Source organism: Perognathus longimembris, chromosome 7, assembly GCF_023159225.1.
Source record: "Perognathus longimembris pacificus isolate PPM17 chromosome 7, ASM2315922v1, whole genome shotgun sequence".
NCBI lineage: Eukaryota > Metazoa > Chordata > Mammalia > Rodentia > Heteromyidae > Perognathus > Perognathus longimembris.
In genome coordinates, this window is record NC_063167.1 from 44791120 (window position 1) to 44809286 (window position 18167).

The window sequence follows — 18167 nt, forward strand, 5'->3', positions numbered from 1 at the left end:
CTTAGCAGGGACAAGACTCTAGTCCAGCTCCCAATTTGATGACTAGCGGATAAAAAAAATCCTGGAGTGGAGAAGGGGATGCTTTTAAGTCTCACAGTTGGTATTTTGTTAGGGATCTGTTTGTTTAAATATTCTCCCAATCCATGCCTTTGAAATATCTGCTGAAGCTGGTTCCCACACTCTTGTATAAATGTACATGGTACCATGTACTTCTCTCTTCCTGTTGTCTTAAAATTGCCCAACCTCCTTGAATTCCTAAGACCAATTTACATCATTCTGTTAAATGGGAACTCTCATGGAAGTCATCCAAAAATAAGCTCTCTCTGTGGCTTAGAAGACTGTGTGTAGGGCTGGGGATATGGCCTAGTGGTAAAGTGCTCGCCTCGAATACCTGAAGCCCTGGGTTCAATTCCTCAGCACGACATATATAGAAAAAAGCCAGAAGCGACACTGTGGCTCAAGAGGTAGAGTGCTAACCTTGAGCAAAAAGAAGCCAAGGACAGTGCCCAGGCCATGAATCCACGCCCCAGGACTGGCAACAAAAACAAAAACAAAACAAAACAACTATGTGTAATTTGAGGATTATTTATAGGAAGTAAAATTTTAATTTAGATTAGGTGTTATGGAAATTGTTGAATATGTAACTAAAAATTAAGTTTGCAAGTGTACCAGGTTAAAATGAAAATCCTAAACTAAATTGAAAGAAGTTGGTTGTAAAAATCAATTATGCAGTAGAAAAGAGAAGCTTAATAATTGAATGTAATAATAGCAAAGTGTAGTGGTTCATGCCTGTAATCATTGCAATTTGAGAGGCAGAAATTGCATCTTAATTCAAAGTCAGCCTGTGCAATAAAGTTCCCCAGATCACATCTCAACCAATAAAAATAGCTAGATGCCATAGCACAACATGCCAGCCAGCCAGCTGTGCCAGAAGTCTTAAAGGAAGATCGCAGTTCAGGCAAGCCCAGGTTAAAAAAAAAAAAAACCACTAGGGGCTGGGGATATAGCCTAGTGGCAAGAGTGCCTGCCTCGGATACACGAGGCCCTAGGTTCGATTCCCCAGCACCACATATACAGAAAACGGCCAGAAGCGGCGCTGTGGCTCAAGTGGCAGAGTGCTAGCCTTGAGCGGGAAGAAGCCAGGGACAGTGCTCAGGCCCCGAGTCCAAGCCCCAGGACTGGCCAAAAAAAAAAAAAAAAAAAACCACTAAGGCCATATTCAAGTAATAACAAAGGTAAAAGGGCCTATATGATGGCTCAAGTCAAGTAGCAAGAGTATCTGCCTAGCAAGATTCTTAGTTCAAATCCCGGTACCACCAAAAAGAAAAAAAGTATGTGGTTATGGAATGATGTCATCAAAGCAAAGGATGTTATTACTACCCCCATTTAGTCCTCATTTTAGAACAGACCTGTTTTTTTTTGTTTTGTTTTGGTTTGTTTGTTTGTTTTACAAAGGAGACATTTAAGAACCATTATAAGATCAGCTATAAGGATCTAAATTTGGGGGCTGGGGATTCAGCTCAGCAGAAGAGTGCCTGCCTGGAGAACGCAAGGCCCTGAGTTCAGTCCTCAGCTCTGGGGGAAAAAAAAATCTATAAAATAAATAAATAAAAAATAAAAAAATTTAAAAAGGATCTGAATTTGTATAAGCGTGAATAAAAGAATACCTCCATGTACACAGCAGCTAGATGGAAATTATCTCTGATTGGTGGAATTATGAGGAATTCTTTCCCACATTTCTCTTTCAATCAGCAATGCTTGGATTTCACTTCTCTCTGGACCACATTATGCCCATATCTTTGACAATGACTAGACTACTTTTACCAGCAGAAGCAAAGTCTTAGTTTATGGTGTTTTCGCCAATGAATAAAGAGCTGTTTTCACCAAAGAAAGGCCTAGTTTAGGCACTGTTTGTTGTCTGTTGTGCTGACACCTTGGTTGTTCTGTAGGGGGATCTGACGAACCTCGTGCATGGCAGCCACTGTTCTAAATACAGACTGACCAGGATCCCAGGAACCAATGCCTTCGTTGGCATTGTCAATGAGACGTGTGACTCCCTCGCCTTCTGTGCTTGTAGCATGGTGGACCGGCTTTGCCTCAACTGTCACCGGTAAAGACAGGCTGGGTTGTGGTCCAAGTTCACCACACTGTTTAATATTCTAACTGATGCTGGGCATTTTGAAGCCATTCACAATATGAGGAAGAGGAGGACAGTGTCCTGAGGAGAAGGAAAGTTTGGGTTACAGAACTACTCTAAGCTGAATGCTTTGCATGTCCTTACCCACAGGGTATGGATTAATAACGGTAGTGTATTTAAACCTTTGGTGATAATGTCTGTTTTAACCATCATTTGTAACTGGCAAAGAATTTTTATTTTTTTAAATTTTATTTCCCTACTGTGTGTACCGTATGCTGTTATTGGACTTGGTGACTCCCTTTTTCTTTACAGAATGGAACAAAATGAGTGTGAATGTCCTTGTGAGTGCCCCCTAGAGGTCAATGAGTGCACTGGCAACCTCACCAATGCAGAGAACAGGTAAGAGTGTGGTGGTGGTGGTGGTGGTGGTGGTGGTGTGTGTGTGTGTGTGTGTGTGTGTGTAAGAGAGAGAATGTATATGCATTTGTATGTATTTGATCTCTATATACAAAATACTGTAAGTCCTCCTATAAATTTATTTGGAGTTTGGCTATGACCCATTCTAATGCTGAAGCTAGTCAATGAGGCAGATTTTAAATAATGTCTATTATGCTGTTAAACTTAAATGGTTCTAAAATGTCAAAAATGTAGATGCTATGTAAAAAATTAGAACTATAAGCATTTACTAAATACTTATGTGTCCAGTACTTTATGTATACTGAGTCACTTAGCTTTTAATTAACCCGTATATAGGTAATTATTGCACATGTACTCAAGGTGATATAGTGTCATTTATTTATATTTACTAACTAGCAAACTCTAAGACCAGTTATTCATGATTAATCCCTTCCCTAGAGTTCCAAACAGTGTTTTGTACATGTACATACCAACACAGTATATGTTTGTTTAGACACAGGGAAAACTATCTCAAAGGGTCCTCATTAAGCAACTAACACTGGTTACCTTGGAAAAATAAAATAGAGAACTCTGAGCAAGGAAGGTAACACTTGCTTCTGGTTTTATGCAGTCCTGCTATGTTGAATATTAATGATTTCATACATATATGTATGTCACAGATATATGCACATATATTATTTCTAGCGTACATAAATATAAACAACTTGGAGCTCAGAGTAGTGAGACAATTGACCCAAGGTTTTAAAGAGTGTCAAAGCCAGGAGTGCAACTCAGATGTGTCTGGCCCTGTGGACTATCAGGGGCAAAATGAACTCAGAAGGTAGAGGGAGTGGATCTTGACCTTAAGACTTGTTTCCTGCACAGAAACCCAAGCTGCGAGGTCCACCAGGAGCCAGTGACGTACACAGCTATTGATCCTGGCCTGCAGGATGCTCTGCACCAGTGTGTCAACAGCAGGTGCAGCCAGAGGATAGAGAGTGGGTAAGCATACCCAGCCTAGAACAGCAGCCAGCAACCTCGTCTAGCTTTTCCCACCATGTTTATCTTCCCATTATGGGTGCTCTAAGATACCCATTTCTCAGCTGTGACACAAATTTCCATAGCCTTTTGTCCACTAAGTTAGATGTTCAGTTCCCACTTTCACAGTTATTCAGCATTTATACAGTAAGCTAGAGGCCTCATCTGTGGCGGGAAAGTATTTCTTGAAATGAATGGAGACATGGTATAAAGAAGCAAGGCAAGGGAACAGGATCACCTGGGCCCAGAAAGAAAAGCACCCCTGTGATACTTTGAAACTTCTTCATTTTATTTTCTTAAAAAGTATATTTGCTTCTTGGCAGATTTTTGAAATTTACTTAATTCATTTCATTTTTATGATTTTTCTCAGCAGTGCTTGGGTTCACACTTCCCAAGACGGACACTGGTGCCACTCTGATAGTACTTTTTGCATTGGTTGTTTTGAGATAGGATCTCACTTTTTACCCAGGTTAGTTTGGACCACACTCCTCCTATTTCCTAGTTACACATCCTGTGTAACTAGGAAAACAGGTACATACCACCACAGCCACCTTTTTATGAGGCAGAGATAGGGTATCACAAACTTTTTGACTAGGCCGATCTCCAACCACAATCCTCCCAATCCCAGCCCCCAAATAGCTGGGATTACAGGTATGTTCCACCATGACTGTGTAAATGACACTTTTGAAAACAAAAATCTACATATTTCCTATTTTCCCCACTCTTTCTGAGGGTGTTATAGAGTAGATATTATGGAGCAGTGACTATGGTAGACCAAATAGAGTAGGAAGAACAGTTCATTCATAGCTGGTGGTTACCATTCAATTAAGCAGAATAAGGGCATAGAAGGAACATCCAGATCCACTTTTGTTCCTTCAGCAGAGAAAGTGTCTACCATCTGCATTGGCTAATTTGGGGTGTTACGTGGCAACCCACACCAATTAGGTTTGAGAAACACTGACAGTAATATGTTCTCTTAAGAGTCATTATGCACAGAATGTTAAAGGCTTGAAGAAATTGCCTGTTAGGAAGTCTGTTTTAACTGGCCTAGTAATTCCTAAATATATTCGATTCTCCTTTTCATTTAAATGATGACCACACATGGGAGATGTTAGACAAAACAAACAAACAAAAAAAAACAAGAAGAAGAAGAAGAAGAAAGAAAGGACAACTAAGAAACCATGGGGGCAATTTCCATTTGGTTGATTTTTTTTTTTTATGATGATGATTTTATGTAACCCTGCAACAATCAATCCGTGATGTGTGGTGTCCTGATTTTAATTCACAGAGCAGTTGCATTTCTCGTTTGCATGTAGTTGAAAAGCCTAAACCAGCTCTCCCTGGGCAGATTATTGCTAATACCATTTTATAAGGAGAGACAACTCTAGGGCAGTATTCACAGTGCCAGTAAGTCCTGGAGCCCAGAGAACTGTTTGATGGCCTGGCTGCATGTTCCCTACCCACCCCACCCCACCCACTCCTGCGCTTTCTGTAGCACAGAGCCTTGTCTCCGGCAGGGACTGCTTTGGTGTGCTCGACTGTGAGTGGTGTATGGTGGACAGTGATGGAAAGACTCACTTGGACAAATCATACTGTGCACCCCAGAAGGAATGCTTCGGGGGAATTGTGGGAGCCAAAAGTCCCTACGTTGATGACATGGGAGCTATAGGTATGTATATTGGGAACCTCGAGCAATTTTGAGTTTTAGATGCAATTTTCCTACCTATGTCCTGGGACTGAGCATGTTAAATAATCATCCTTGGCCCAACTTTTCCTGATTCCTTTGACAGTAGTCTTTAGTTACAAAAAACCGAGGCAGATAATTACCTTCAGAGTTGGCTCGGTACTCTGTACAGAGACAGTGAAGCAGCCAACTCATCCTGCCAAATTTTGCAAGCCTGGAATTCATTCCCATAAAGCTTGCTCTGAGGAACACAGGCCTGATTTCCGCATGGCTGAACGCAGGAGTGTTTGAATGTGCATCGCAGCTGTCAGAAACTCACAGCCAGCGGTGTGCAGAGCCATCACAGCTTGTCTCTTCCCAGCCTTCCTTCTTTTCTCTCTCCTTGTAATCTTCACAGGGCAGGAGCTTCAAGTCAGTATTTCAGGGCATAGGGTCAGTAGACACCAGAGTGACCCAGTGATGCCCCAGCACCTTAGAAGAGGGGACAGGGACACCAAATGGAGGGCAACCCCAAGAGCTGCAGAATACTGTTGAGGAGATTGTATCCCTCATTAGATATTTATTTTTTTCAGTGTTTTTCTAGAATTAACCCCAAATTCTCATTCTTAGCTGGCAGGTGAGCCAAATATTTGATGCTTTAGTTAATACAGAGGCTCTTCAGTTTAGGACTGGGGTTAAATCCAGACCAACCCATCCTGAGTTAAATAATAATAATAAGTTGAAGTGTGTTTGCTATACCTAGCCCATCAATATTAACAATGTAGTTCACAGTAGGGCGCTGGCAGCTTACCCTTGCTGGTGATCCTGTGGCTGGCAGAGCTACAGCTCACCCTCTGCTACTGCCCTGCGTCATGAAACAGGATCGTACATCATGTCACCATCCTAGGAAAGGACCTGGATTCCAAAGGCAGTGCACAGTTTCACAAAATTCATTCGCTTTACTATCATCATAATGCTGGGGCGGGGGGGAGGGGAGCCAAACCATCGAAAGTTAGGGATTGTCTAACTTTGGTGGGGCTTAAAGTTAGGGCCTGGGCATTGTCCCTTAGCCTTTTCACTGAAGGCTGATGTTCTACCCTTTGAGCCACAGCTCCACTTCTGACTTTCTTGGTGATTAATTGGAAATGAGTCTCATGGATTTTCCTGTCTTTGAACCATGATCTTCATAGCTCAGCCTCCTGAGTAGCCTTGATTTTTAATAGCTGCCACATTAATAAGCCTGCCTAGAAGAAGAAAAGCCATCATGCAAGGGAAGGGTTGTTTGTTTTTTTCACTTTGTTATTTTAAAGGTGATGTACAGAGGGATTACAATTACATGGATCAAGTAATGAGTACATTTCATTTCCTACAGTGTTTCCTTCTCTTCTAGTCCCTCCCTCTCGTCTCTACCCCCGAGTTGTATAGTTTACTTTCATCCATGTCCAGTGAGCTCCACTACTGCACTTGTACACCCCCTTTCCCTTGAGTTCTGTACCCTTTCCCCCACCCTCCTGAAGATACACATGTAAATACACATACATAAAGAAAAGATGACAAATCACCAAGACATAAAAGTTTAAGAAGAGAGATCTTGTTTCCATATCAAATAATTTTATTCTTTCTAATGGCTGTGTAAAATTCATTGCGTATAGGTACCACATTTTTTGGATTCGCTCATCTATTGTGGGGCATCTGGGCTGTTTCCATGTCTTAGCTATTGTGAATAGTGCAGCAATGAACATAGATGTGCAGCAGGGGAAGGTTTTGAACTTGCCTATTACTAATGAACCAAGTGGGGGCACAGTTGACATGAACTTACTCATGAAGTTAGTGTATGCCTACCTGCACTTCCTAGTGGGAAGAATCGAGTAGATCCCTTAGAAGGAACCAGAGCCCTGAAATTCCATCTATGTAGCACATCTCTTCTATTTTTATTATTATTATATCATCATCATCATCATCATCATCACCATCACCATCACCATCACCATCACCATCATTATTCCTCATGTCCCTTGTTTCAGTGGGTAAGTCGTAAGACATTCCCCCCACCCCTAAGATAGGCCCAGAGTGCTCTGGCCTCTCTATAAGGTGATAGTTCTGTTCTTCCAAGAGTAGCAAGCATTCTGTTAGCACTGGGTGTTGTGTGTATAAGGAATGTCCACATGCTCACTTGCAGCAGGCCTTGCCCTGTGTGTTCTTGCTCTGTTCTAGCAGCCAACATTTAAGAATCTGTAGTTAAGTCTTGGCCCCCACAATCTGGTGGGTGTTTAATGAAGAACCTGGGGTGTATCACAGCTGTTCACCAATACCCCTGCCATGGTGGCCCTTCCCATCTCACCACCCGCCTTCCACCACTGGTGGGAAATCTTATCAGAAACATCTGCTGGTTTACCACAGGTGATGAGGTGATCACCTTAAATATGATCAAGAGTGCCCCTGTGGGACCTGTGGCCGGAGGGATCATGGGCTGCATCATGGTACTAGTCCTGGCAGTGTATGCCTACCGCCACCAGATTCATCGCCGAAGTCACCAACATATGTCTCCTCTTGCTGCCCAAGGTGAGTGCAGAGAGAGTCCCAGAGCCTCCTGCAGGTTGGTCCAAGGCTACAAGGACAATGGTCAGTTGCTTAAGCTGTGAGAAAGTTAAAAGGGCAGTGCTACATCTCCAAATGCTTTGAAGTCGTTTTAGACATTTCAAAAATGTAGTGCCTAAACCATGCCAGCCTCCTAGAATTCCTCTCCCTTCTTGCCTACATTAGTTTGCCATGGTCTGCTATGGATAAGCCAATCAGAGGAACAGGGTGCAGGGTAGAAAATCATGTGTGTCAGATATGCTGCCTGTGCAGTTCTAAAAAGATGAGTGAATCAGAGGTACCCTGGATCATTATTGCCATGATCACAAGCCCATTTTATTACAATTTTACTACAACTGCTATTACGTGTGTGTGTGTGTGTGTGTGTGTGTGTACATATGTTTGAAGAATCACATCTCCTGTACCCTTGTAATACTGGGGCTTGAACTCAGGGCTTTGGACTTGGTAGGGAGGTATTGTATTGCTGAGCTATACCTACAGCACTTCATTGTACTGGTAATTTTGAAATAGGGGCTCATTTTTTTCCTGGGCACCCAAGATGGACTATGATCCATCTATTTTATGCTTCCCACAGTAGCTGGGATGACACATGCACATCTCCATGCCCACTTTCTTCTTTTGAGATAAGAGTCTCACAAACTCTTATGTCTGGACTGGCCTAAAATTGTGACCTTCCCTTATCTCAGCCTCCCATGTAGCTGGGATAACAAGTACATGTCATCTATTGGTTGAAAAAGGTCTAATCTGCTTGCCAGGGCTGGTCTCAGCCTTGCAGCAGTAATTGCAGGTTATTAGGCTGTTTGGTGACCACATGGGAAATATTGCCCGAGTTACCCCCAAGGGATGGTGACAGAGCCTACCTTCGCTGAAGTTTGGCTCGGCAAGGATGACCATCATCCAGTGTTGCCCTAGACTTGGCCTTTCACAGTCTTTTTAACACCATTAAATCAGCAGTCAGCCATGGGGTAGAGCCTTTTCCTCCCATCTCAGGGACCTCAGCAGAGATTCACCATCACTTGGCTCCATCAACTTCTTTTCTCCTTTTGGTCCCTGTTTCCTCCTCCTTTTAAAAGTGTGATGGTTAGGGGACATTAGTCCATTCTCTTCCAAGATGAGATTCACTCTTTCTTTCTGGTGGTTTTGTTTTGTCTGTGTCAGTGCTAGGGATCGAAGCCAGCCCATGCTAGGCAAGCATCTTCCCATGGAGCTAAATCCCAAACCCTATCCCAGATCCACCCTGGGTGGATGCTGTCACCCAGCCGTCACGTGATTGCTCAGCAGGGGATTAAAGCGGGTGGTTTTGTTTGATTAAATAGTCATGTTTCTCTTTTTTTTAATGATGGGTAGAAATGTCAGTGCGTATGTCCAACCTGGAGAATGACAGAGATGAAAGAGACGAGGACAGCCACGAAGACAGAGGCATCAGTGAGTATCCAGCTGCCTCCTGTAGCCGCTGTCAGCAGGAGGCAAATCCAGAATAAATATTCCTTCTCATGTCCTTTTGGCTTGTATTAAAATTTAAGAAGCCTTGACACTTGGCTGGGGTTTTTTTCTTTATTTCTATCCTGTTCTCCCTTTCTTGTTAGGAATAAGTGAAGGTCTTTGCTTTGTTTTGGAAAAAAAAATCTCAGAAGATCTTTTTTTTTGGCATCAAGTGGCCTGAAGAAGCTTGGTTATGCTTTGCTTTCATTCTCCTCATTAACTTTCCAAGATGTTGTCTTAAAAAGAGAAAGTTTCTAGGATGCATTTAGTCCCTTAATGTATACGGTGCATGGGGAAAAAGAGCATTTTCCTTATCAAAGGAGAGTCCTATTGATGTTGAGGTACTCTGACCTTCAGCTCCCTGAGAACTGAAGTTGTGGGAGTAAGTACCTATCTGCATTCAGTCCTCCCCTGTTCTCTCTTCTCTCCTCTATCCTCCACTCCCTTTCCCTTATCCCTTCCCTTCCTTTCCCTCTCCTCTCCTCTCCCCCTTTCTCCTCTCTCCTCTCTCCTCTCTTCTCTCCCTCTCCTCCTAAGATTTTGTTTTGTTTAGTGTTTGGTGCTGGTATTGGGATCTGAACTCAAGGCCTAGATGTTGTCCCTTTTTCACTCAGGGATGGCACTCCACCACTTGAGCCACAGCTCCACTGCCAGATTTTTGCTGATTAATTGGAAATAAGAACAAACTGTCCTGCCCACACTGGCTTCAAACTGATCCTCATAACCCAGCCTCCTGAATAGCTAGGATTATAGGTATACCAGTGCCCAGCTCTAGAATTATTTTAAAAGTTAGCCAGGTTTCAGTAGTTTACACCCATAATCCTAGCTACTTAGGAAACTCTTATCTCCCATTAACTACCAAAATGCTGGAAGTAGAGCTGTGGCTCAAGTGGTAGAACACTATCCTTGAGCAAAAGAAGCTTAGGGACAGGGTCCAGGCTCTGAGTACAAGCCCCAGGACCAACATGAAAACAAAGCAAATAATATTTAGTCTAGCTATCAGAGTACTCTGCTCCTGTGTGAGTGTGCATGCTCAGAGGGGACTGAACCATGAAGGTGCTGGCATAAGAGTGGTGCTAACTCTCCTTGTCTTCCCACAGTCAGCAACACCCGGTTCATAGCCGCAGTCATTGAGCGGCACGCACACAGTCCAGAAAGGAGGCGGCGCTACTGGGGCCGGTCAGGAACAGAAAGTGATCATGGTAAGATATGGCTTCCTGTGTGACTCTCACACACATGCCTGCCTCCCCTCCTCCCCATTCTCCTGTTCTGTGCATGATTTCTTTGTTTGGTTAGTTTTAATAATTTTATAATTATTGTTGTGGTGTACAGAGAGGCTACAATTTCCTAAGTAATGAGAATACCTTTCTTTTCTTTCGTTCTTTCCTTCTTTCTTTTTTAGACAATGCCATCCCTTCATTAACTTTCCACCAATTTCCCCCTCCCATCTCTGCCTACAAGTTACATAGGTCATTTCTACATAATGTGTACTGAATAGGAAACTTGCATTTGTTCACCCTTCCTCCATTCTCTTTCTGCACCCCTCCTATCCCACCATAACAAAAACAAACATCACCACCAACAACAACAGTAACAACAACAACGAAACCATGTTTCCTTTTCACAAAGTTCATTTTAATAAATAGTAATTTAAATTTTCAGAGGAGTTACACTTGTGTTCCTCTTAGCGGTATCCTCTTTTAGTCTGATTGGGTGTGAATACCTAGAGTCCTGTATGTGTTATCGTGCCCAGTTATATTTTAGATCTAACTTCCATGTATGAGGGAAATCATGCGCCGTTGATCTCTGAGCTTGGCTAACCTCACTTAGAGCAAACCTCATGATTTGTTTCAGGCCCATCTATTTCCCTGCAAATGACATAATCTAATTAATTCTGCTGGATGAGTAAACTTCCATTGTGTATATATACCTCACTTTATCAACCCACTCACCTGTTGTAGGGCATCTGGGCTATTTCTATAATTTGGTTACTATGAATAGTGCAGTAGTAAATATGGATGTGCAAGTGTCTTTACCATATCCTGGTAATTTGGCTTTTGTGGTACTGGGGTTTGAACTCTAAGCCTTGTACTTGCTAGGTAGGCATGCCTTCTCTTGAGCCATACCTCCAGCTCTTATTTGCTTTAGTCATTTCTCTGGTAAAGTCATGTGTGTTTTTGCCCAGGGCTGGCCTCAGACCATGGTATTCCTACTTATCCTGTGACCCAACTGAAATCACCATAACTATGAACCACCACGACTTGCTTATTTGTTTAGATACAATCTCTAACTTTTTGCCCATGCTGACCTTGAAGTTCTGTCTTTTCAAATCTCTGCCTCTGCCATAGCTGAGATTACCTTGAACCTTGAACTGCTGAGCCCAAACAAATCATTACTTACTTTGACATAATCTGTGTTGCCAGGTGTAAGCCAGGTTGCCTCTGGCCACTGAGCTCACTTCCAAGTTTCTCTCCATAAACCAGTTATTCATTTTGTCTGCATGGAACCTGCTCACTCCTCCACTAGGTTCTCAGTGCAATGGATAGGCACCCAGTGCTGGTGACGGAACATCAGCTCACTAAAGGATCTCCTACACAAGTACCCTTGGGGCTTGACTGGAGTCTTAGCCTTCCCCTAGTGTTCCCAGCCTGTTGTCTGGCCTTGTCAGGGATGCTCAGAGAAGTCTTCACCAAAGAAAGCCTTGATGAAAAGTCAGGTGCACAGGCTTGAATTTGTCCTGTCATCAATGACATAAAGTTCAGTGCAACCAATGCTCTGGCAGAGTCAAAGCTGAGAGGGCACTGAGAGCCATGTGAAGGAAGCCATGAAATGGGAATTCTATGTGTTCTCCTGGAAACAGCACTGTCTCCACCCCCACCCACCCCCGTTTCCCACCCCCAACCTTCCTGATGTCACAAAGAACATCAGGTTCCTGGGAGCCTTCAGGCAGCCAGTGTGGCTGGGGGAAAGGCTGCTGGGAGGCTTCAGATTCCCTTTGGGAGATGCTGATGCTGTGCAGGGAAAATGTAAGACTGTTGCTCGTTTGGGTTTTCACTGACATTGTTCCCACTGAGTGCAGAGAACCTTTGGTTCCTATGGAAAGCCAACACACAATTGAAGTTTTTCAGTTTCCTGACTTCCTTGGCTCTCCCCCCCCCCAAAAAAAAACACCACTTTGAACCTGCATAAAATCTTTCTGCTAGGCAGTTTTGTGACCTCTCCTTTGAATACTAAAGTAGGCTTGGGGCTACTAAAGTTCAACAGAAATAATTTCTAATTCAGCAGAGACATTGAATGCATTTCTCTCTCTCTCTCTCTCTCCCCCTCTCCCTCCAGCCTTCCCCCCTCACCCTCTCTTTCCCTCCCTCCCTCCTTCCTCTTACTCCCTTCCTCCCCCTCCTTCTCCCTCTCCCTCTTTCCTCTCTCCCTCTCTCTGTCTCCTCCATCCCACCACCCATCACATCAATGGCAAGCTGGGATTCTGAGTGATGTTTCTAAAGTTCCTTCAGCCCCTCCCACTATCTTAGTAAAATGATACCAAAAGCATCTACTGAGATAAAACGCATAGTGCAGTGTCAGTATCTGAAACCCAAAGAATCCAGCGAAGGGCTTGCTTGCTTTCATTCTTTCCCAGTAATTGGATCCCTGTTTTCCCTAAGGAATAAAACACTATAGTTTTTCAGGCAGACAGAAGGTAATACAAAAGAAATAGAAGGCAATGACATTTCACATATTCCCAATGTGTCAACAAATCAAGAGAGGCTAACCACATGATGTCGCCATCCTGTAGCTGCCGGGTGGCTGGGTGGCTCACGAGAAGTGGTGCCATCGTGTGGCACCTCATGTAATGAGGGCAGGGTAAACTGCATGCACCTCCAACCTCATGGTTTTATCCACAAGGTGCTAGCTCACCTGCATGTTCTCTTGTGTGGTGCCGGTAGGGGGCATCTCCGGTGTGCTAGGCACTGTGAAGGGAGTGCAGTGGAAAGAGGGTAGAAGAGTCAGGCCAGCCTCATTTTGAATTCTACCAACCTTGTTTTTGTTTGTCTCTTTGCTCGTTTCTTTTAACCAACTTGAAATTCTAGCAAACAACTTTGGACTTTAACTTTCTAGTTCGTTCATTTTTTTTTTTTTCCTGCTGAAACTAGGTCTTGAACTCAGGGCCTGGATGCTGTCCCTTAACTTTTTCACTCAAGGCTAGCCACTCTACCATTGGCCCATACCTCTGCTTCTGGCTTTTTGTGGGTTAATTGAAGATAAGAGTCTCATGCAGTCTCCTGTTAGCTAGTTGTCAGGTAGACATTGAGGGATGGATGACATTTGGAGGCCAGTCCTGGCAGAAAAGTTAGGAGTGTGTGATTAGTATCCCAGCTACAGGAGAAGCACAGTAACTTGATACAGCATCCGCTTCCTGTCATCCCCAGCAACATGGGGAAGCACTAATAAGAGGATTGTAGCCCAGGCTAACCCAGGGAATAAAGTGAGATCCCATCCCAAAACCAACTGTTGAAATGTAAATTAATTTGGGCCTCAAATTATGGTCCAAAAGTATGGCTCAAGGAACTGCCATGGAAGCATGAGCCCAGCAAAGAAAAAAATGAATATTTCCTTTGTTCTCAGAAGATGCCAAAATAATTAAGCGGCACATACTGAGACTTGAAAATAATAGTGAAAAAGAGAAGAACCGTGCTCCCATATCTTCCTGCAGTTACTCTCTGGGGCCACACGATGGCACCTGAATCCCTAGAGGGACCTAGCAAAGAGTTTCATAGGACCATGAGATAAGAGTCAGATGCCTGGCTGCCTTCCTGAGGCCTGTTCTCACCTGAGATCTTCTTTGCAGATACTTTTCTATACATACCTAAGGAAAGTAATAAGTTCTGCAAAAGTGTTAGCAGACATTTGTGTTCAAGTAATGATTCCTCATCCGGGGTTGGGGTCTCTGTCTGTCCTTATGCTTTATCACTGCTTCCAGTCCTCAGCAGAACCTGCTATTGAATGCTTCATTTGATCAGTGAGAAAATATGTTTGTCTTAGTCCTGTTTCTACACCTTCCAATTTCTATTAATTAAAAAAAGGAACATGCAGAGAGTTTGAGCACTAGTATCGGTGCTAGTTTTTCCATCACTATGACAAATACTGGAGAGAAAGAATTTAAAAGGAAAAAAAGCCAGGTGCTGGTGGCTCATGCCTAAAATCCTACCTACTCTGAAGGCTAAGCCATCTTGCAGGAAAGTCCTAGCGACTCTATAATCTCCAATCACTAGAAAACAAGAAGTGGCACTGTGGCTCAAAGTAGAGCATTAGCCTTGAGCAGAAAAGCTCAGGGGCAGCATCTGGCCCTGAGTTCAAGCCCCACAACCAACCGAAAAAAGGGGGGAAAATGGAGGAAATCTTCATTTTGGATCATGGTTTCAGAAGTTTCCAACCATGATCAACTGGGCTATGGCAAGATAGAAAGTCATGGCAGAAGGACGTAGTGGAACACATTCATGCACATTTAAGCCCAACAAAAATATTACTCCTGAGATGCTCCCTTATCTTCCTAGCCAGAATTAGTAATTCCTTCTTTTGGATTTCAATTATACTTCCATTATACCCTTCCTCACTATCTGCATTAGAAGCCGAGTTTTGTAAGCATCCGACTGATACTCAATTGTAAACTCATTAAGGAAAGAAGACATCATTTATTCATGGGTTGTCATCCCCCCTTCTAGCCCATATGGTCTTCAGCTAATGAGTAATTCAATCACCTGTGCTTGTATTTGTTTTGCTTCTCCCACACTGACTTTTGAGCTCCTTCTGATGGACCAAGTTTGCATCTTTTTATCTCCCTCAGAGCCCAACATAGTAATTTGTACACAGGAAGTGCCTAATAAATGTTTGCTGCATTGGACCAACTGTTAAATAATTCTGTCATTTCAATAATGTTTCATTGAGGATATTTGTTCGCCTTTCTCATTTTTTTTTCTTGCACAGAATGTATTACATTTTCCACCATAAGCTCCTCTTCCTTGGCTGTGTTCAAGTGCATCAACTTGTATAGCCACAAATGTGATAGTACTTCCCACGAGTGAATGCTGATTTGCTAACTGTCGATGTGGCAAAAATATTAATGAGCTGTCACTTTTCAAAGCGTTTAAAGGGAGATTTCTGCAATATTTAAAAACATGCCAGGATTCCTGAAACAGAATCCTTTGATCAACAAGGACATTTTCTATTGAAACATGCATGACTTCGAATTCTGAAAGAAATTAATCTTTAAACACTGTGAGCCAGCTCACACAGAGAATAGTTGATTCCACTTTCAATTGCTATGGGAAGGTCTGGAGTTGGTGTTTCATTAGGTGCTTAGAACCCTGGGAAAGTTCCTTAACATTTCTGATCATCCTTTCCCTCCTTTGTGTCATGGATATTAAAATGCATGCCTCAGTGATGTACAAGAATTACCTGACATGAGTACCTGCTGAAGAGCAGGTGTGCAGGTAATGGCGCCACTTGGTTTTATTCTTACTGGCTGCAAATGCAGGATTTCAGTGCTCAACTTTTCCTGCCCCAGCCCAATGGATCTGTGTCCTGTTTGCATCTTTCTCATAGCCACTAATGGTCTATTTGTTTGGGTTTCTTTAATACAGGAAAAATTCTTAATCACCAGAAGAAGACTAGTGGTATAGCTTCCTAAGTATATATATATATACACACACACACAAATAAAGAAATATGTGAGGTGATTCCCTTTTTTTTAATGTTCTTTGCTTTTTTAGTCGTTGTTGATTTGGAGATTTGGGGTAAAGGATCCTAGTTGCCATGCATTTATTGTCTAAAAATGACTATTGATTGTGCTATTGGTTTTTGTTGTTGTTTGTTTTTGGCCAGTCCTGGGGCTTGAACTCAGGGCCTGAGCACTGTCCCTAGCTTCTTTTTGCTCAAGGCTAGCCCTATACCACTTGAGCCACAGTGCCTCTTCTGGCTTTTTCTCCTCTTTTTTTTTTTTTTTTTGGCTAGTCCTGGGGCTTGGACTCAGGGCCTGAGCACTGTCCCTGGCTTCTGCTTGCTCAAGGCTAGCACTCTGCCACTTGAGCCACAGCGCCACTTCTGGCCATTTTCTGTATATGTGGTGCTGGGGAATTGAACCCAGGGCCTCATGTATACGAGGCAAGCACTCTTGCCACTAGGCCATATCCCCAGCCCTCTTCTGGGTTTTTCTATATATGTGGTGCTGAGGAATCAAACCCAGGGTTTCATGTATGTAAGACAAGCACTTTACCACTAGGCCACATCCCAGCCCTGTGCTATTGTTTTTTAAGAGAAAAAAACGTTAACTTTAGAGCCCTTTAAAAGTAAGTTATCTGCATCTGCTGATAGTGTGCAAATGTTTGTACTTATGTATTGCAAAGACAGGAGCAATTCCTCCATCCTCCAAGTTCTGAATAAATCTTCTTTATGTCTTGAAGCCGTCAGCTGCATCTTTGTGTGTTGCTTTTCTAGGCTACAGTACCATGAGCCCACAGGAGGACAGCGAGAATCCCCCATGCAACAATGACCCTTTGTCAGCCGGAGTTGATGTGGGAAACCATGAGGAGGACTTGGACCTGGACACTCCGCCTCAGACTGCAGCCCTACTAAGCCACAAGTTCCATCACTACCGCTCCCCACACCCTGCCCTTCACCACAGCCACCACTTACAGGCAGCTGTGACAGTGCACAGCGTCGATGCAGAGTGCTAACGATCTCCTCACCTCCATGAGAAGATGGGATCCAGGACACACTGAATGTCCTGGAAAGAAAAAGCCCCAAACCTGCTAGAAAACACAGCAGATCCCTGTGGTTTGTGCTTTGTCCAGAGTGGTCTCATCCATTTGCTGCAGGTTAACATGTTTAAAAACAGAAACTGCCACCAAATCACGTTTGTGAAGACTGAAGCTGGCTCGGAAATGGAGGGGAGAAGGAAGCCTGATTAATGGGCCTGCCATAAACGCTAATGGAATGGAACAGAAGGCGAACCTCCAAACACAGACACATGGGTAAAGGAAACTGAGCCAGAGGAATGTTCTCAGGAGCCAGAAGCCTCCGGCTGTCCTTAACTGGAAAAGAGGAAAGGCTGCTCCACCAGAGATGGGGGGACGTGGCATACCCAGGCACCCCACGTGTGCATTGAAGATTGTTCTTTGTTTCTTAGCGGTACCTAGACACCACGATTGCTGTGTGCCACTCAAACGTTAAGCTCTAAGTGATGCATCTCAAAATTTCTAAGTAAAGGATTATTTTTCTACTATTTATTGAACTTTGAAACATTCTCAAACTTTGGGGGAGAGAAAAGGAAACAGGAAAATTTCTCAGCAGTTCGCCCTCCCTGATGTATGTGTGATGACGTGATTGTTTGATTAAGGAGTTCTGTTTCTTATTTAACTGCTTAGCATCCCACTGCCCCAGTGTGCACAATGGGAAAAAAAAATGAAGAAACCTTTCTCTCTGGCTTGTTTACGTATTTCCTGGGAAGAACATTTTATTTTTAATGCAGTATTTCTCTGTGATTGACCAAGGGGCAGAGGGGAGGGGCAGAGAATCCAAGATGTTTGAAAAAGGAAGTTTGTTTCTTTAGAACTCATTTCCAGTCCCCATATAATACGTTTCTTAGATTTCTACGAAATCTAATATGACAACCCCAGCCTTTCAACTTGGTCAGGGTTGCATTTATTCACCTTGTTTTAAAGACTAAATTTTAAAATGTCTCATTTTGACTCTGAGAATATCACTCACATAAGGAATGGCATTTTAAAATTGTGGAATTTTGGTTCTTAATTAAAGATTTCTTTTGAAATCATAGTATAAAGCTGCTGCCAGTTATTAAGA

At 43.1% G+C, this 18167-nt stretch overlaps 1 protein-coding gene across 1 annotated transcript in view; it reads left to right on the forward strand.

Moving 5' to 3' along the window:
• Positions 1 to 17099, forward strand: part of Cachd1 (cache domain containing 1) — a 219176-nt gene extending 202077 nt beyond the window's left edge. Inside the window, exons 20-27 of the mRNA XM_048351479.1 lie at positions 1950 to 2110; positions 2450 to 2536; positions 3419 to 3535; positions 5089 to 5240; positions 7635 to 7796; positions 9180 to 9257; positions 10415 to 10516; positions 16803 to 17099. Coding sequence (XP_048207436.1) covers positions 1950 to 2110; positions 2450 to 2536; positions 3419 to 3535; positions 5089 to 5240; positions 7635 to 7796; positions 9180 to 9257; positions 10415 to 10516; positions 16803 to 17041 — 1098 coding nt within the window. The 3' untranslated portion in view covers positions 17042 to 17099. The remainder of the gene's footprint in view (positions 1 to 1949; positions 2111 to 2449; positions 2537 to 3418; positions 3536 to 5088; positions 5241 to 7634; positions 7797 to 9179; positions 9258 to 10414; positions 10517 to 16802) is intronic.
• Positions 17100 to 18167: the final 1068 nt, after the last annotated feature.